This window comes from Pangasianodon hypophthalmus, chromosome 8, assembly GCF_027358585.1.
Source record: "Pangasianodon hypophthalmus isolate fPanHyp1 chromosome 8, fPanHyp1.pri, whole genome shotgun sequence".
Taxonomy (NCBI): Eukaryota; Metazoa; Chordata; class Actinopteri; order Siluriformes; family Pangasiidae; genus Pangasianodon; species Pangasianodon hypophthalmus.
The window spans coordinates 3,313,921-3,334,262 of record NC_069717.1 but is presented as its reverse complement, the minus strand read 5'-3'; the positions used below and the strand labels follow the sequence as shown (position 1 = coordinate 3,334,262).

Sequence of the window (20,342 nt, the reverse complement as noted above, 5' to 3'; positions counted from 1 at the left end):
TGAAATGAATCTCTTGGATATTTGCTCACTCAGTTTCTTTTAAAATGTACAGAGTTATTTTGGTTACAGTTGCAACAGTGACTTGTTTTTGAATTTGCCCCTAGTCTGATCCTGAACCGGAACTGATTTCTGTAAACTGTAGATAATAATCAAATTAATATAATTAATCATCAGCCATTTTTATTCAGAGATAAATAACTCATTACTTGTGTAAGCATAAAATCTTCACTTATAACGATCTCAGACGTACTGTTCTTCTCAGACTGCTAACACTGACTCCTAATATTTGACCAATTATCTCAGGAACGTAAAAGAGCATTAACATTAAACTTTCATACAGGTATATGTGTAACAATCCATTCCAACCTTTTAAACCCACCACACACAGATATGTTCAGGTATCTACAACATTCTTCCATATTTACACTGGATTGTTTAGGGTGTCGGTTCATTTTTGAACACTGTAGCAACAAATATCATTACGGAGAATGTTAATGGCTGCTAGAGCATATTGTTGTTTGTTGGAGAATGGTGTGTGTTAGAAAATGTTGGACTTTGCTGGAGAGTTTGTTGGTATTTGTTGGTCAGTGTTGGAAAATAGGGGTGTCTGTTGGAGAACAGTGTTAGAGAAGTTTAGTATTTGTTGGGGAATGTTGGTGTTGGAGATGTGGATCTTTTGGTAAATGTTGGTGTTTGAAGAACAGTGTTGGTTTTCATTGGTGAATTTTGGTGCTTGTTGGAGAATGGTGTGTGTGTGTGTGTGTGTGTGTTAGAGAATTTTAGTAGTTCTTAGGGAATGTTGATGTTGGAGAACATGTATGCTTTGATGATTGTTGGTGTTTGAAGGACAAATGTGGTATTTGTTGGTGAATACTGGTATTCAATATTTGTCTTTGAAGGAAAACTTTGATATTCATTGGTGAATATCAGAATGTTGGATGGAATGTGGTGGTGTTGGTGAACGTTGGTATTGGTAGTCAATGTTAGTGTTTGCTGAAGCATATGGGTGCATAATGGACAAAGTTGGTATTCTTTGGTAAATGGTGTTTTATGATGGATGCACTTATTATATTGGTGTGTTGGTGTTTAGTTGACAGTGTTGGTATTTGTTGGTCAGTGTTGGTGTTTGTTTGGGAGTGTCAATGTGTTTTCTAGAATATTGGTGTTTAAAGGAGAATATTAGTATTTGTCAGTAAATTTTGTTTGTTAGAGAATATATGCTTTTGATGAAGGATGTTGGTATTTGTTGGTGAATGGTGGAGAATGTGGGTGTTTGTTGCAGAAGGTTGGTGTGTAATTGAGAATGATGGTGTTTGTTGGTAAATGGTGTTTGATTAATAGTGGTGTTATTTGATGAATAATTAGTGTTCATTGGTGAATGTTGGTGTTTGTGAATTATAGTATTTGTTGGTCAGTATTGGAATTTTGTTGGAGAATGTCAGTTGTCTTAGAGAATGTTGGTGTTTAAAGAACATTGGTATTTGCTGGTAAATGTTGATGCTTGTTCTAGAATATTGTTGTTTGACGAAGAATTTTGGTGTTTGTTGGTGAATGTTGGTATTTGGTAAATGTTGATGTTTGTTGGTGAATGTTGGTGTTGGGCGAATGTTGATGTTAGTTGGTGTATGCTGGTGTCTGTTGGTGAATTTTGGTGTTTGGTAAATGTTGATGTTTGTTGGTGTCTGTTTGTGCTTGTTGGTGTTTGGTAAATGTTGATGTTTGTGGGTGAATGTTGGTGTTTATTGTTGAATGTTGGTGTTTGATAAATGTTGAAGTTTGTTGCTGAATGTTGGTGTTTGTTGGTGAATATTGATGTTGGGTGAATGTTGATGTTTTGCTGGTGAATGTTGGTGTTTGTTGGTGAATGTTGATGTTGGGTGAATGTTGATGTTTTGCTGGTGAATGTTGGTGTTTGTTGGCGAATGCTGGTGCTTGCTGGTGAATGTTGGTGTTGGTGAATGTTTATTTTTTAGGAAATGTTGATTTTTGATGAAGAAAGTTAGTACAAGTTAAAAACATTAGGATGAGGTGTTTTCTTGAACAGTGTCAGTTAGTTGATGTTTAATGGTGTTTGATGAAGAATGCTGGTGATGGTGGATGAATATTGGTGTTTGATAGAGAACATTTTGTTGTGAATGTGGATTTCTCATGGAGAATAATGGTGTTTGTTGGTGAATGTTGAAGTTTGACAGAGAATGTTGTCTGGGTTTGATGGAGAATGTTGGTTTTTGAGGTCATATGTTGCTGTTTGTTATAGAATCTTATAAAAAAAAATATATGATTTTGAAATTGAGTGCGGACTGCAGAATGAACCCCCTCCATCCTCCATCCTGAAAGGGTTAATGATGATACTTTATCTCAGCACTCCTTCTAAATATACACACTGTTTGTTATTGGAAGAAGTTGCTCGCTCCCTGCTCAATCACTCAGTCATGATCTTCCTCAGTTTTCAGCCAAGATTTTAGCTTTTCACGTTTGCCTGGTGGCCTTGCATTCCTCCATGGCTGTGTTATTGCAGTGTAATCGGTTTTCACTGGGCTCTGAGCTTTTCACAGGTGGGAAAGTCATTAACGAACGGCTCCTAATGCAGCGGCCAGCTTTAGAGCCACTGAGCCCTGGGGACTGTCTAGACAAGGGGGCATATGCATATAAGATTACATAGGGTTGCTGAAGAGTGTGTGTGGATTCATGTGTGTGTATTTAATCAGGTGTGTCAATTAAAGACGAAATTTGTGCCAACCACAAATATGTCTACCCATGTATCCATCCATCAGTTCATCTCTTCCTATCTTTGACTGTTTCTCTTCTTTCTTCTGTCCTTCCTCATCCCTCTGTCAGGTTTGGTATGAACCATGATGGCGTAGGGAACCCGTGTGGAGCTCGCAGTCAGGAGACGGCTAAGCTCATGGCCGCCCACATCACCATGAAGACGAACCCCTTCGTCTGGTCAGCCTGCAGCCGCGATTACATCACAAACTTCCTCAAGTAAAGATTTATGTTCTCTTTTGGAAAGGAGTCGTAGCTCAGTACATAAACTTACCTGGCAACTATTTAGCGTACAGTATAAAACCTTTTTTATCTGAACGATTTTTTATTAGCTTTTAAAGCACAATGATCACACTGGGTATTACAGTAGCATCCTGTGCTAAGTATAAAACATTAATGCTGAGTTTTCACCTCGTGAAGGAGATTTTGGAAATATGTTATTTTGATTGTAAATTTCCTCCTGCTTATAGCATAAGAAAGAGATCTTAGTGGCCCTAGTTGGCATGAGAGACACAGTTACGATCTGAGAAAATTGACTCCTGCTAGCATGAACAATAAAGGTCAGCAAAATACAGTGTCCAAAAATGTTGACATGGGTAACAAATGAAAATTTAAAAATAAATTCAATTACTATTGTCGAAAATTGGCTCACGTTCACTTGCATTCATTCTTAGCTATCTCAGCATATTTGGGAGAACTGTTTCATGTGCAATAACCTAAAGTATCTTATCCTAGCTTTTTTATACTCTACACAAATTTGCCAAACATTATTTCTGAATTTACACTTGTCTGTCTGTGTCTGGGTGACTTTCTGCAGCTCTGGAATGGGTTCGTGTGTGAACAACGTTCCCCCGAAGCAGGAGTTTGTGTATCCGACCACGGCACCCGGTCAGGCCTATGATGCTGATGAGCAGTGCCGTTTCCAGTACGGAATAAAATCTCGGCAGTGTAAATATGGGGTACTCACTTCTCTATACTCTGTTTCAGTGTTTTTTCATGTTCAGCTCATTATACACAATATTTTGAAGTCCGATTATGTCGGTGTCCCATGAAAATTTGAATTAGGTATAATGCCTAATATATCCATTTTATTGTGTGTGGAGAGGGAAAGCTCATGTAGTGTCCTACGTAGACACACTTTTCCTTCCAGGATGAAATGCCAAGTATAGCAAACTGTAGCACACGTGTAGCTCTGCCACTTATGTCATGCTGAGGTAATACGTGTGCGCAGGTGCTTATTCTTAAAATATATTGAAAAATATATTCTATCACTAGCAATGACACACCCAGTCATGTCTCAGATGCTCAGTGCTCTCCTCTGAGCCTGTTGAAGCGCTCAAATATTCAGTTTTCAGTTGAATCAGTTCCTTTCGATGTCATCTTCTTTGACACTGTTTAATCGTAAACAGATGTCTTGCCATAACAAAAGTTATATAATATTTGAAATTATATTGTGCACTATTTGGCCTTTATCACAAATTGTAATATGCACATTTGCTAGGGTTTTTACGGTAGGCCTGCTAGTGTAGAACTGAGGACAATTCAAAAGGGCATTTTCAGAGCACTAAACATACACAAGCACACACACGGCTCTGTGCTGGTTGTCTCTCTCTCTCTCTCTCTCTCTCTCTTTCTCTCTCTTGAGCCTCTTGTCTCTACCCACTTTAACATTGTCACCATTCACTGAAACACAGAACACTGATTAGCCAGATTTCCCGCAGGTGTGTAAGCCTTACCACTCACCTTCTCCGGCTCCTCCCTCCATTCACAAACCGGCACTTGGCCACGCCCCTGCTTCCACAGTTGGATTTACTGACTGGTGATTCTTTTTAAATCTCAGGAGACAATAAAATGCTGAATTCCAGCAACACTAACAGGACAGAAACTAAACTACACTATGCAGATATGCTCAGAATGTCTCACTGGAGGCAGTACAAATATGTAAAAATTTAAAAAAAAAAATCTGCTACATTAATGTGACATGCAACAAGACAAAGTATATATTGATTTTTCCTCTAAGCAGATAGAGTTTAGGGGCTTGTGCTGTACTCAATTGTCTGGAAAAGCTCCTCATCAGGTGCCTCTTCTCGCTCGCAGTGAATCAGTCAACACTTTCTTTCTCTCTGTCCTACCCCAAACTCTCGCACACATCTGGGCCAGATGGCTGTTGTAGCTCTTTCTGCTCTCTGTCTGCTCATTTCTGGCTTTCTGCCTGAACAAAAAAAAACAAAACAACTCAGCAGCGATAAAAAGGTTGCTGCTTTCGTCCTTGTGCGGTCTCTCTACGCCAACCATAACTCTGACCTCTTATACCTTCTGCAGGACGGCTGTGGACCTCAGAGCTTTAGTGCAGCTGCAGTGAGTCTTTAAAGACTTCTATAGCTGTCTTTATTGAGCAAGACTTTATGTGTATAGTCGGGTTTTATGACATGCTGCTAGAAGAACATCTGGAATAGGAAATTACATTTAAGACGCTTTCTGATTTTAATCCTGCACTGGATTAGCCTAGGAACCGTGTGGGAATGGTGTGCGGTGTGTTCTGTGTTATAGCTGTGGACTGATGTCAGGCTGCTGAACGTTTCTGTGAATGCAATTTCATGGTTTGTTGCAGATGTTAAAGTGTTTCAGTGTGATTGAATAACAAGTGTGCAGTGGTGCTCTGTCCACTTCATTGCATTTCTCTCACTTTTGCTTATGCGACTTAGACAAATAATGCAAATTATATCCATTGAAATGTGTCACTAGCTGCATTTAGCAATGTATTTCTGAAAGAAAAAGTAAATTCGTCTGTATTTCCATCAACTACGGTCAATGCGTAAATCCTGAAGATATGTATAGAGTGCTCTAGGATGTTTTACCCTATGTACCTAGCGAGCACAGAAATATAAAATTAGGTTAAACAAATTGTGAACTTTAGAAACTTTGCTGTAGGTAATTTCTTTAAAACATGAAACATTAAATTGTTGGATAAACAGCAATGCCAAAAAATTCCATTTGAAAAGAGAAAGAAACTTTGGCAAACTGTTACACCACTACTGAAGAGTTGTATGTGTTTAACCAGTCGATGGTTAAAAAGGTGACCAATTTAGGTAGCTGTCAAAGGAAATAGTGACAAAATGCAGGATCACGGTTGATTTGTTTAGCTGACCCGCTACGTCCAGTCGAACAGCAGTACTAGTACTAAACTTTCTTTTTTTGAAAATTGCATTTCGGTCACTTTTCCCTTTTTTAACTGGTGTTAATAACTTTTATTAATGCTACCTTTATTTCATTTCAGCACCTCTCACATGCATTACGGTAAAGATGCAGAATAAGGTTTTAGTGTGTGTCAAAGTGTTAAGTAGGACTTTTGACAAACATATAAAATGATAAGATGTTACCAAATCAGACATGGCTACAGCTTTTGACCACAATGGCTTTCCATTATAAAGCAAGTTATCATGTTGCATAAATTGGGTAAATTTTGGCCAATAATCATTCTTATTTTATAATCTACAGGAGTTTGGACGATAAAATTACTTTTGTTCAAAATGGTCCTTTCCCATTAGAAATGTCCTGTCTCTTATTGTTCTCTGTATTAGTGCGTCACATATATTACAGGTCTGTTGTTGTGTGTTTGTGTGCAGGAGGTGTGCAGTGAACTGTGGTGTATGAGTAAAAGTAACCGCTGTATAACCAGCAGCATCCCTGCAGCTGAAGGCACCATCTGCCAGACCAGCACCATAGACAAAGGGGTGAGTAGGTCCGAAAATTACAATTATGAATGAATTTGATTTGCTGTTGCAGAATATATGAAGCTGAATTCCCTGCGTTAGTGTCCATTGTGGTGAGTGGGGTGCCAAAACTTTTATTTTGAGAATAATGCCAAACTTACAGATAGTGATAACAATAAACGGGTGTGATCAATTAAATACAAGGGCAAAAGCAAAAGCAAAAAATTTTTTCTCCTTGTGTGTTCACGCAGTGGTGCTACAAGCGGATGTGTGTGCCGTACGGCACTCGCCCGGAGGGAGTGGACGGTCAGTGGGGTGCGTGGTCTCCGTGGGAGGAGTGCAGTCGTACCTGTGGGGGCGGAGTCTCCTCCTCTGTTCGCCACTGTGACAGCCCCAGGTGGGTCATTTCACAGATATGATTTAAATATTATTAAATATTAATGTTACAGTTATATACACCTATACCACAGCACAGCTGAAATCTTGATTCTGCTTCTTCATCTCCGCCCTCTGCTACCTCTCCAGGTTACAAGGTTTAAGATATGCTAAACACATTCATTGTATATAATTTATATGGAATATTTTATACAGTTTATTCACTCTGCCCTGTTTTTCATGTCGATTTCCTTATATGGTCAATATTTCCCTGTTCTTACCCTGTGCCCTTGTATTTAATTGATCACACTCGTTTATTGTTATCACTATCTGTAAGTTTGTTCATGTGTTGATTGATTACTTACATTACACTTTACTGACATTTCGTAACTAACAAACCTGCGACTCAGTGTGGGGGTTTTTTTTGCATATAAACTGTGTTGCCAGTTTACCAGATTTTCCTAGCGTGTCAAAGTAATTATATTTGTCATATTCTGACTTATTCTGATGGTAATTCATCTTGTATACTCAATAAAATGGAGTGTATTTTATTTGTAATATGATCTGTTGTTATTATTGAGGCCAGCGTAACTCACTGATGAAAAAAAAATACAAATAAAAACGAGCAGGGGCAGACATAATGGCTGGTTTTGAATAACATGGAGTGGAGTTGACAGCGTGATGAGGACTTCATGTGAAATTGCTCTCAGATGTTCCTTTAATCTCGGTTTATGTGCGTGTGTGTGTGTGTGTGTGTGTGTGAGTGCAGGCCGACCGTCGGAGGACGCTTCTGTCTGGGCGAGAGGAAAAGGTTCAAATCCTGCAACATCGAGGTGAGTCTTAAGTGTAAAGACAGAGTGTGGTCCAGCTGAAGAAAGCTTAAGTGTTTATTAAAGCCAAGAGTATCAAACTCGCCTCCTAGAGGTCACGACCTTTCACTATTTAACGTTTAATTTGTTTTCCGGCCTATAAATGGCACCTCCTAAACTGAGTGTAGAGTTAAAAAATGTCACAGACATACAGATAATTTTATTAATTTCAAGCATTTATTTCTAGAAAGAAGCAAAATTTGCCTAAAAATATGACACGATCTTAAAATGATTACAAATGTCCAGAAATAGGATTAATAATCTTATATATGTTTTATTTTTATCTCATATTTTAAGAAATTCTTTTTATTCAAGATATTTCCACTTAGTAAGATCATTTTTGCAAGAAATGAAAAGCCTTACATTTGATGACGAGGAATAAAAGTGTATTTCTATCGTCTCCGGCCGAATCCAAACCAAAAGCCGAGTACTGGGAGAACAATAAAATATAGAGGACGTTAAAAAAAAAAAAAAGAAGAGATAGAAGAGATGCTTGTCAGGGTTTTAAGCATGTGATGTTCATACTAATGATCAAGCACAACTTGCACAGCCACAAAACCTACAATTTATAATAAATGTCAGAACAATCCATTTGTTTTAAAGATACAGCATGAGGTGTGTGCTATAAGAAACGAGCTCCTATCTCTGATTATCCTGTGCATAGTTACTACCCGTGTCCTCCGGTAACACTGCGTAACAGACATGTCCACAAAACTAATCCAAAACTAATCCAAAACTAATCTAAATACTACTTATGGCTTACCTATACAATTGGATAATAAAAGAAAAGACCTTTACTTTCTTAGCCTGACTGTTCTCTCTCTCTCTCTCTCCTTCGATGTGTGTGTGTGTGTGTGTATGTGTCTGTGTGTGTTTTGCAGGAGTGCCCTCCTGGGTCTCAGGATTTCCGAGAGATTCAGTGCTCGGATTTTGACAGCGTTCCTTTCCGGGGGAAATTCTACACCTGGAAGCCGTACAGAGGCGGTGAGTGATGTGGAAACTGCAGCTGGACCAGACACACACACACACACACACACACACACCCAGACACACACACAAATACAAACCGAATAGTTCCACTTTCACTACTACAGCTTATTCATAAAGGCTCATTAAAGATCTCTGCTGTTTACACTCATGAGCCAGTTCACAGTGCTGCGAATTACTGCGTCCAGAGAGTCTTCCGATGTTATAAACCAGATTCAAGATTCAAGAACATTACTGTCCTATGTAAAAAAAACTGCACTGTCGTTTCACAAGGAATGTTAAAATGTGTCATCATTGATTTGGTTTCTTTTTAGGAAAAATTTCATTAACATTTATGAAAGCACTGTCGTTCATTAGCGCTTTGTAACGGTCATGGAGTTGTGTTTTTTGAGAGAGAGAGAGAGAGAGAGAGAGAGAGAGAGCGAGAGAAAGGGAGATGCTGGTGAGGGAAAGACTGTTATTCATTGCTATAATGTAAATAACAACACAATAATAACATTCCACAGCATGAACTCTAACTATAAACCATAAAATATGTGCAACGTGTCATTCATTAATTAAATTTAACATTGAAATTGTTGACAAATCTTTGAGGTATGAGTGAAATAACACACTCCAGACCATTTGGTCATGTGAAATTAATCCAATTTGTGGTGTATTTGGGGTATATTTTTATATATATAAATATATATAAAATATTTTTAAAAATTATATATTATAATTATATGTATAAAGAAGCAAAATAACAATATAAAAGTACAACAGTATTTAAGAAAAAAAAAGATTGCGCTATTAGTAGTGCAGATTAGAACACAATGGCAGTATGGCAAAAAATAGGATTTTTAGGAAAATGAATTCAGTAATCTGTATAATGCTGTGTTTTTATACAGTCATCTCCAGAAATATTGGCATCCTTGGGAAGAGTTGGTTATTAGCTTAATCTGAAAAATGGTGAAAATGGTTTTGAGGTTGAGTTCTGCATGCAGGTGAAAGCTAAAAAGCTGAACTGTTTCTTTCATGCGATACTATCATGATAGATTACAGAATGACAGAATGTAACACCACCCAGTGCCAGTCTGGGGGTGGAGAGAGAAAATAAACCCATTAGTTGTTAACACACTTCCTATGGTCAGTAACAGTGTTTGATTCAGCAGCGATTAAGTCTCACATGACCTGCAGTGTCAAGAAGGGGCTTGCAAAGCGGATTAGAGAGGACGAGGTGGGCAGAGAGAGAGAGAGAGAGGGAGAGAGAGGTGAGGGTATTATTCCTCTCAAAGTGGTAGTTTGCAAAATAGATACAAATTTAAGAACAAATGCAAAACACATACAAACAGGAAAACATGTCTGGTGTACAGTCATATTCATATTTCTGAAATCTGGCAGGTGCTTTCATTGTGAGAAGCTGATTTACTAACAGGTTCGACTGAGGATTTTGTCTTTCACATGACACAGTCTAGTGTGTTTGCTTTAAATTACTGCAGCTTGGGGCATTTTTGCATTGTAACATTTTACATGCAAATTACAGGGCATAATTGTTGCATATAGATTAATGTCGCACTCATAATGTGATTTAGCGCAGACTGCAGGTCACCTTGAGAACAGCGATTGCATGTGTAAATTAGTACATCTGAAGGGCAGGTAATAAACATACATAATTCTCTTTTCACCATTTGAAGACCTAATGAAACTATTATGTTCTCAATAAATTTCTCAAACATAGGTCTCAAACTTCAATCTCAAAATACTGAGAAGGTTTTAACATTACTGCCATAAAGTTTGATTTATTATATTAGATTCACTTCATTTGCAAAATCTCGTTAAAAAAAAGTGCTTTTATATTTACTTCCTGAACACAGCACACACTCACGTGTTCACTCTTCATTTCCAGTGCATGCTACGTTTCTTTGACATCATTTGTGCAATTCTTAAAAAACTTTTGACCATATCTTCGACTTTAAATTTAAAATATACACAAAACTTGAAAACAACAGTTGCTAAGCAGGAGACATAGAATCGGTTAGTTATACCCCCAATCTCTTTCTTAATCTATGCTATGAATGTCATAATGTAAGATTTCAGTGCAAAGCAAATAACCAGTGCTGTGTTCCTCATAAGATGCTGATCCTTTCCCAGAATGCATTGTGGCCAGACATCAACTCCACATTTTCCTTTCAGGAATGTGCTTAATGAGACTCGAACCCCTCTGCCATCTTCACTTTCTGTCACTCGGTTTCTAGAGCGCAGTCTGAGAGGCCAGAGGATGTAGTGAAAGTGTGTGTGCGTGTGTGTGTGTATTGTTATGTGTGTAGTGTTGTTAATCAGACTCAGCTGTTTGTAAGTACGCCAGTTAAAATGTGCTCTTTCCCTTTTAGTACCCCACTTTCTTTCTGTCTCTCTCCGTGTCTCTGTTTCTCTCTGTCTCTTTCTCTCTCTCCCTCTCGCTCTCCCTCTCTCTCTCTCTCTCTCTCTCCTGTCTGTGGCCCCCGACTTTCTAGCAGCTGTTGAGGAACAAACTCACTTGCATTAAAGCCCCAAAAAGCTCATTAAAATACTTTGTACGTCTATCAGCCACTTTAAGATCATGCCTGTACTTTGATTCACAGCCAGACATGTCTAAGTGTGTGTGTGTGTGTGTGTGTGTGTGTATGTGTGTGTGCTCTGTGGCAGAGGTATAAAAATTTCAGAGCAAATTTGTAAGCAGTTTGTTTTTCGAGTCTGCCTTGCCAGCGTGTGTTGTTGTAAAATTTCACAGCAGTGTGTGCTGAAGCTGCTGTGCTGACTTTAACAGGTTTTTTTGTTAACTTAAATCTGATCCAATGTAATAAGAGGCATTGCAATACAGTGTTAGAATTGAGACTTGGAAGGACACGCCTCCTTCACTGAGACTAACAGACACAGAGGCCACACTTCCTTCACTGAGACTAACAGACACAGAGGCCACGCTTCCTTCACTGAGACTAACAGACACAGAGGCCACGCTTCCTTCACTGAGACTAACAGACACAGAGGCCACGCCTCCTTCACTGAGACTAACAGACACAGAGGCCACGCTTCCTTCACTGAGACTAACAGACACAGAGGCCACGCCTCCTTCCCTGGACTGATAGAATGTTGTGTGTGTGTGTGTATGTGTGTGTGTGTGTATGTGTGAACTCAGGTGGAGTAAAATCCTGCTCTCTGAACTGCTTGGCTGAGGGTTATAACTTCTACACTGAGCGTGCTCCGGCGGTGGTGGATGGGACACCATGCAGAGATGACTCTCTGGATGTGTGTGTTAATGGCGAGTGTAAGGTGAGAGCGCAGCAAACACACACACACACACACACGCCCACAGACATAGATCCCACCTAGTTCCAGGTACTTTAATTCAGTCAAGTTTCTCTGAACTTATCCTAACTTCGATCGAGTTCTTCTGTAACCTTTATTAACATTCCTACAACGCTGCTGCAACATTTTCAGTTGTAGAAACGTTAAAGTAAATGTTACTCTAATGTTTGTATGTTTCATATTGAAAGCATTACGATCATATTAGAACAATAAAGAGATAACTTTCTTTCCATCTCTCTCGCCTTCTCTTTATCTGTCTTTCTCTTTCTCTGTATCTGACTGTCACTATTGCTGGATTTTTATCTCCCTTTCCCTCCATCGATCTCTCTAGCTCTCTGTCACACTTACTTTATCTCTCTATATTAATCTTTCCATTGCACACTTTATCCTCATTCTTTCAGTCCTGTCTCTTGCTGTGTCTATTTCTCTCTGTCTATATTTCTCTCTCTCTCTCTCTCTCTCTCTCTCTCCTCTTTCTGTCCTCATCTTTCTCTCTCTGTGGCTGGAGAGAGATGTTCAGTTTTGAGTGTTTTATGACCTGTGGATTTCTGTTTCTCAGCACCAGTCCTCTCCCCTCGTCCTTTCTCCTCTCCTCTCCTCTCCTCTCCACTCCTCCCCTCTCCTCTCATCCTTTCTCTTCTTCTCCTCTCCTCTTCTCTCATCTTTTCTTTTCTACTTTGCTCTCCTCTGTCCTCCTCTTCTCTCCTCCTCGCTCTTCTCTGTTCTCTTCTCCTTTCCTCTGGTCTCCTATTCTCTCCTCCCATCTCCTTTTCTCCTCTTGTCTTCTTTTTTTGCTCTCCTCTCCTCTTCTCTTCTTTCCTCTACTCTCCTTTATTCTTCTCCCCATTATTCTTTTTTCTCATCTTCTCTTCTCTCCTGTTCTTTCATACCGTCTCCTCCTCCTTTCTCGTCTCCTTTTTCTTCTCTTTTCTCCTCTCATTTTCCTCCTCTCATTTTCCTCCTCTCCTCTCCTTTCCACTCCTTTTCTCTTGTCCTCCTCTTTCTCTTTTCATTTTTTCCCTCTCCTCTCCCCTGTGTTATATTTACAGTCTAAATGAACTCGATGCCCTTCCAGACTGCAGCTGTCTGAACCGCCAGCAGCTGAACAAGATCACAGCAACTGATTTCTCCTCTCCTCTTTCCCTCTCTCCATCCTGCTCTTTTTTTTTTTATTATTTTCTTTTCCCCTCTCAATTTGATCCCCTTCCCTCTCAGATTCTGCTCTCCTTGACGCCCAGCATTCTCTCTCCTTTCCTTTCTTTCCTCTTCCTCTCTACTTTATGGCGTGTATTAAAACAAGCGAACAGCAGGAGAGGAAGGCAGCGGCCTGTTTGCGGCCTCGCAGTGGACACACTTCCAAAACAATGTGCCTTTGATTTGGGACGGTTTCAGAGGAAAGCTTTGAAGCACGCAGCGCCGAGCACAGCCTCGGGAGAAACACGTTGCGAACGCACTCGAGCGACCTGCAGGGAGGGTCACTGACTCACTCCAGCCGCCCAGAACTGGGTCACTCACTCGCAGGTTGTGAAATGTAGGCCAGGTCAGGAGGAATGTTTCCAAGGAGCGGTACACTGGAAGGGTGTGGGGGTTTGTGCAAGATTTTTAGAGTGAAAGATCGTGGAAAAAAGCCATGCACGTCCACGGAAGTCTGTTAATGCATTTCGTAAGTCTTTATAAACTGTGTAAACCTAAAACAGATACTATTCAGGTTGTTTACGGTGTAAGTATATAAGTATACATAGCACCATATTTTCAGGACAACAGGTTCATGTAAAAAAAACACCCCAACCACCACAATCCCCCATACAAATTCTCACAGGAAAACATCTATATACAGAGCTGAAAGAGATGGTTTTTTATCCCATTAGTGTTGCAGTAGTCTTTTGTTATAGTCCTTGTCTCTGATTAAACCTTTTATTTGAAATTAACTTTAGTTACTTTTTGCTAAAAACGTACTACTCTTTGCTTTCTGCTGCTGTGATCATGCTAATTTCTGCTAGCATGGCTATGAGATTTTCAAGGTTAACGCTAATGTACCACAGGACACAGCAAAGCATCGTAACAGCTGGAGTAGCACAGCTACCACAAAAGCATATTATGGTTAATAGACTTGCATTGTTTTTTTAATCTTAAATATTTCTTTTATTAAAATCCATTCTTGCTATCTCAATCCTTAATATACAGTGACCTGTAGTTTTAATCTGGTGCCTTTCTTCCCGTAGTGACTGAGTCGTCTTACTTGCGTATCTGGAATCAAATACTTCCATTAAACAATTTCTAGCTAACTTCTAACATTTTCTATCTACATGCTCCTTCCAGAGAAGAGATGAACAAGCTAGAGTGCTACTCTTGGAAACTTGCAACAATAAACTTGCAAATAAAAGCAATAATTTTTTTTATTTTATACTGATACCTATGCATGAAATGTGTCACTACTTATATACCTAAATTTAATACTTAAATTGTGAAAACAAGGCATGCTTTGTTTAGAAATATGAATTTTAAAAATTATACCATAAAGCCATTAGACATTTTAAGCTTTTGTTTTTTTATACGCTTTTAAATTCTTATTTAAATTAATTTCATTAAATGGAGATATCATATGTAGCTATTGTTAGTACGAAAACTGGCTAGCTAACTAGCTAACGCTCCTTCAACACCATTTTGTTATTGTCAGCTACCCAAGTTTTAGTGAACCAAAACTTTTACGCACAAAATGTCTATACAAGCGTGCGTTTTTTTTTTCTTTTTTGCGCTTTTAAAAAATATATGTGGTGAAATCTTGACATTTTCTACTGTATATAGTTACAAAAACTGCAGCACAGGCGCGTCATGGACTATCAACAGCTATTATCTGATTACACGCTGAATTGATTAGGCGTATGTCCGTTTTGCTAAAGCACGTCGCTATAGAACAGCTTATTCAAAGCCTGACATTCCCTCTGTGAGGAAATCACACTTAGCTAGTGAGGTTCTTCCATTTGTTACACTGGCTTCTTTTACAACGTGGTTTATGCAGGCAGACGCCAAGGCAAGATTAGAGAGATTAAAAATAAAAACATATCCACATCATTTTGGTTTCTTGATCTTGTGGTCTCAGAGTATTTTATAAGCACATAAACCAATTTTGGCTGATTTTATTTTCTAGATTTCAGCCACAGTGACATCTGACAGGTTTTCCAAGACCGCCACATACAGTTTTAGGGAATATGTCCATAGATACCTGCTCATTTTACAGTGTAAAGAAGAAGCACCAGTACAGCAGCCAATTGGTGTTATGTTGCTGTGTACGGAATGACATCACTAGCTATCTAAGTCTCTAATATGATATCTATATTCTAAAAAAAAGTACTCAATGGTTACAATAATGCAAAATGGCACGTCACTTTTGCTGTATATGTTTGCATCTCTTTTAGAAGGAACAATGATCTTCCCTCTGACTTGATTTTATTTGTGTGTGTGTGTGTGTGTGTGTGTTTGTGTGTAGCATGTGGGCTGTGATAAAATCCTCGGCTCGGATGCCCGCGAGGATCGCTGCCGCGTGTGTGGGGGTGACGGGAGCAGCTGTGAGGCCATCGAGGGCATCTTCAACGATTCGCTGCCTGAAGGAGGTACGTTTCATTTGTGTTTCCTTTTATTTATGGACCACATTGCTTAAATACCGTTTCTGTTCCAAGTTTGAGGATCCATTTCCCCTGACAATCCTCTGTGACTTTATATAGGAAGCTGAAGAAATGTCAGCTTAGGCACCGAGATATAAGTCATCGAATTATGAAATAAAGTCGCCTGCCTAATTATAGGCACAGAGACACTGTAGATTTACAGTAAGTGTCAGAATACGATCGCCAAACTATTTGGTTCGGAGAGAAAGCAGCACGGATATCTTTTCATCTGAGAGTTGATGGAGTTTGTCGAGCGTTGAGGTGCAGTTCCTGGAACTACACTGGATGGTCTTAAATCCTGCTCGCTGACTGTGTGAACATGTGTGTTAGGTTACAGATCTCTGGAGCGGAATGCTCGGGCGATGAAGTGCAAAAGCTCTCGATGTACAGGAAAAAATGACCCAGTTCAGCTCCTGTGGTCTGAGTAAAGCAGTCGGATATGACTCTTCTGTCTTTGTAGTAATCCTGCAGTAATGCTTTGGCCCTGCTTCTCTATTATAATCTCATAAAATAAAATGTGTGTGGGTGAGAGAGAGAATCGCTCTTACATCTACTTTTTAACCACACACTAGATACAAACCACTTATAAGTAAGGAATAAAACACTTTATGGCATGCTCTTATGGGAAAATAAGCAACAACAAGGGGTTTTGATGCGGCTGCAACTATAAACACACTGAAGTTGATTATTTTCCTATAACACCATGCTCTGAAGTGTTTTATTCCTCTTATACTGCAGGACGTTATTTTCTTCTCTCACCAATCTCTCTTTTTTCCTCTCTCTTGAAGTTAATACGGCAAAAAAAATACAGCTTGTCATGTTACCAAGAAACCACAAAGCATAAACTCTTCTGTCCTGAAGATGTCGGAAAACTTAAAGGACTGTTACAAAGCGCTGACCCTGGAAACTCCTTCCCTAAATACTAAATAAACATCTCCTTACAGAAAACTTCACCATATCAATAATTACAACCATCTTTTGAATCTGATTATGTGGAGTGTCCGCCATACAAGTCCTTGTCTAAGTTGTTACTACAGAAACAATAATGTATTCGAACAAATGCATTAATATAAACCTGTGTTTTGCCTTGCAGCCAGAACTACCGTCCGAGCTGCTGTTAGAGAAAATTAATCAATAACTTTCTTTTCTCTCAGAATCAATAATTCAACAGCACTGGGGTAATAACGCACAAGTCTTTAAGTGGTAAATAAAGCATTTAGTGTGTATGTGAGAGGTAAAGTTTGAATAACAGCACTTCATACGCACAGGCTTGGCACATCATGTAGGTCTCTGAGGGGCATTTGGTGGGGAAACACACTCGGCTATAGTCCGTGCCAAATAGTCTCTGAGCATGCCAGGATTGTTTCAGGCCTGTCTCTTTTTTTGTTATTCTTTATTTTTGAAGGTAGATACTATAACACAATCAATGACATTGCACAATTTTGTACCACCTTAATTTCAGACCATGTTATTTGCTTTTGGTCACTGTATGTAGCCTGTTTTTTTCCATGTTCCATCTCTCTCTGTCTAAGATCCATAAACTGTGATAAATCTCCACATTTATAACACAGGCAGTGAAACCTGTCTTTCAGCGTGGCTGGAAAACACGGGCCAACCTGGATTCAAATCAAATGAAATAAGACTTTTGGATCGGGTTAAGGCCTCGTGAGAGCCAGCTTTAACACTTTTTCGGCTCATACCTACTCCAAACGACTCTATAATTGCTTTATGGAAAGTCAAACAATGTGTCTGTGTGTTTGTGTCGTGTTTTTTCTTTATCTTTTTTTTCTTTTCTTTTTCTTTTTTTACCGAGCCCAGTTATGTGTTGGACACGTGCCGCTTTTGAGAGAGTGGAGTGATTTTTAAGGCAAATCCATAATTACTTGCTCACATGCAAAGTCTGCACGATTCAAATATGTTTGAAACTCAAGGAAGAAAAGAAATCAAGAATATATATGATCCATGCCAAGCCTGAGCCAACTGGCTAGACTCGGCAGGGGTTACACTGTCTGAAAATCTGGCACTCTCATCCGTTTCGGGACTGGGAAAGGAGGGGGTGCAGTTAGAGTCAGGGGAGCTATATGAACTGAAGAGGAATAAAGAATAGAGACAGATAAGAAATGGCATGGAGGGTAGAGATGAGGATGGGGTGTACAAGAAATATATGAAGGGGTATGAGGGACTGCAGTGGGTACTAAGAGCTATGGAGAGATACAGAAGGATATGGAGCAGTACAAAGGGTATGGATAGGTATCAATTGGTGCAAAGTGAAAAGAGGGGTACAAAAGGATACAGAGAGATATGAAGAATTAGTTTAGGGTTACAAAAGAAGGGGTGCACAGGGATACGGATGGTCTTAGAGAGGTACAAAGGGTTACAGCGTGGTATGGTGGGGTACAGAAAAATTAAAAAGGGAATCGAGAGAGAGTACAGAGGGAATATATAGAGATATGAGGGTACAGAGGAGTATGGAGTTCAGCAAAGTGGTTTGGAGTGGTTAACTCAAAGGTACAAAGATATATGAAGGCTCATGTATAGTTGAGATGAGTAGGAAGAGTAACCAAAGGCTAAAAAAGGGATAGGAAGGGGCAGGGAATAGTTAGATTGGTATGAAGGGTGACTGCAGGGTACAAAGGGATACGGAAAGGCATGGCCGGTTGAGATGGTTATGAAGGGAAACCAAAGGGTACAAAGGGATACGAAGAAGCATGCAAAGTTAAGGTGGGCATCAATGATAACCGAAGGGTACAAAGGGATAGGCAGGGGCTTGGAAGGTTGAGACAGATATAAAGGGTAACCAAAGGGTACAAAGGGATACAAAGGGGCATGGAAGGTTGAGTTGGGTATGAAGGGTAACTGAAGGGTGTAAAGAAATAAAGGGGTCATGGAATGTTGAGATGGGTGTGAAGAGGAATTGAAGGGTGCAAAAGGATACAAAGAGACATAGAATGTTGAGTTGGAAATGTAGGGTATCCAAAGGGTTTGAGATGGGTACAACGGTTAACTTAAGGGTCTGAAGGGATATAAAGAGGCATAGAAGGATGAAGTAGGTGAATGAAGACCTATGGAGTAGTACAGTAGGATGTGACAAGGTACAAAAAGATACCCATGGGACTGGACAAAGGGCTTGGAAAGGTAGAGATGGATTCATAGGGGTATGGAGGGTACAGGTGATATTTAAATGGAACAGATGTCAATGAAGCAGTACAGAGCATTATGAAGGGGGATGGCTGGGCGACCTCAGGTATAGATTTTTACAAAGGGAGGCCCAATGGTACAGAGGGGTATGAATGGATATACAGAAGTACAGGGGATATAGATGTCAACACAGTGGTATCAAGCGTTATCAAGGTAATAAGAGGGGTAGAAAGCTGAATGAAGAGATATGGCATGGGTGGTACAAATGGATATGCAGTTGTCAAAGAGGTACTCCATGGAATGGAAGGAATACAGATGGGTACAGGGTGGTATGGAGGGATATGGAACAATATGGAGAAATATAGTTGGGTACACAGATTTATAGAAGGAGAAAGTTCTGGATGGGGTATAAAGGGGTACAGAGGGGTATGTACCATCTTCCTGTCCAGTGTTATAGTGATTAAAGGTTTAGAGGTTCATCGGGTTTAAAGGCTTGTTTAAGAATGCCTTTTCAGTCTTTTTTTTAATGGCAACATTAACTGGGCCTATTTTAAAGTCTTTTTACATTTTTATGTATCAAAAGCTTTGAGTTTTTCTGCTGCAGAATTCATCATGCCATCGAGGCATGTATGTGGTGAGTATTAAGTTATGAAGCAATAGGTCATGGGCTTGAGACTATTCCAGTAAAGCTGTGTGCTTTTTAAAGCAGTTGTTTGGGAGGTCACTTGGCGTGCAGTGGCCTGTGGTTTGAACCTCGGTCATTACCCCAGCTATGGTCACCATTCACCCTGTCGAGCACATTTCACCCTGCTGCTACTGCACTGAGCCAAGGAATAACTTCATCTGTCAGTCACCACTGCCTCCAGCCCAAATGGATTCTCAATATCGGCTAAGAATAACTGTTGTGGCTTTCGTCTGTCCTAATAAGGAAAAACGCCCTGGGTGGAGTTGGAGTTACTGCTAGTGGCGGTGTTGGTGGTTGGGTGGAATGTTGACACTGGGATGTTGGGTCAGTATTAAGGGAAGGGTGTAGCAGTTTACAGAAAGGAAAGCTTAGATTGTGATTTTGATGGGTGTTTGAAGTTTCTGAGGCAACGTTGTCATTTATTAGCACTTGCTAGCAACAATGATGAGCAACTGTAGCAGCTGTAACCACTCTAGGAATTTTAAAATGGATAAGACTTTCAAGGTTACTAGCTCAATAATAATTTTTATTAAACGGGTCCTATCATCTAGTTGGCTGGCTAGGTACTTTAGCTAATTCAGTCACTCGCTATCTCCTTTGCATCAGAAATAGTGTTGGTCACTACATTTATTCTTCATTTGTAGCAAGTAACAATCCTAAAACTTATACCAAAGATAACCAGTTAGCAAAGGGATTTTTTTTCTTCAACTCAGGAGAGTCAGATGGCTGCCATTTCTTTGATGAGTGAAACGTCGCATGATGAAATTCTGGTCTCTGATTGGTGAGGTAAAGAGAATTTGGAAGACGCTGACAAAGATTA

The 20,342-nt window shown here is 39.6% G+C and overlaps 1 protein-coding gene across 1 annotated transcript in view; it reads left to right on the top strand.

Annotated features, from left to right (window-relative positions):
* adamts10 (ADAM metallopeptidase with thrombospondin type 1 motif, 10) overlaps positions 1-20,342 on the top strand; it is a 63,743-nt gene that overhangs the window by 30,539 nt on the left and 12,862 nt on the right. Inside the window, exons 10-17 of the mRNA XM_026928079.3 lie at positions 2,839-2,985; positions 3,584-3,725; positions 6,393-6,500; positions 6,731-6,876; positions 7,624-7,687; positions 8,605-8,707; positions 11,868-12,001; positions 15,525-15,648. Of these exons, the coding sequence (XP_026783880.1) occupies positions 2,839-2,985; positions 3,584-3,725; positions 6,393-6,500; positions 6,731-6,876; positions 7,624-7,687; positions 8,605-8,707; positions 11,868-12,001; positions 15,525-15,648 (968 nt within the window). The remainder of the gene's footprint in view (positions 1-2,838; positions 2,986-3,583; positions 3,726-6,392; positions 6,501-6,730; positions 6,877-7,623; positions 7,688-8,604; positions 8,708-11,867; positions 12,002-15,524; positions 15,649-20,342) is intronic.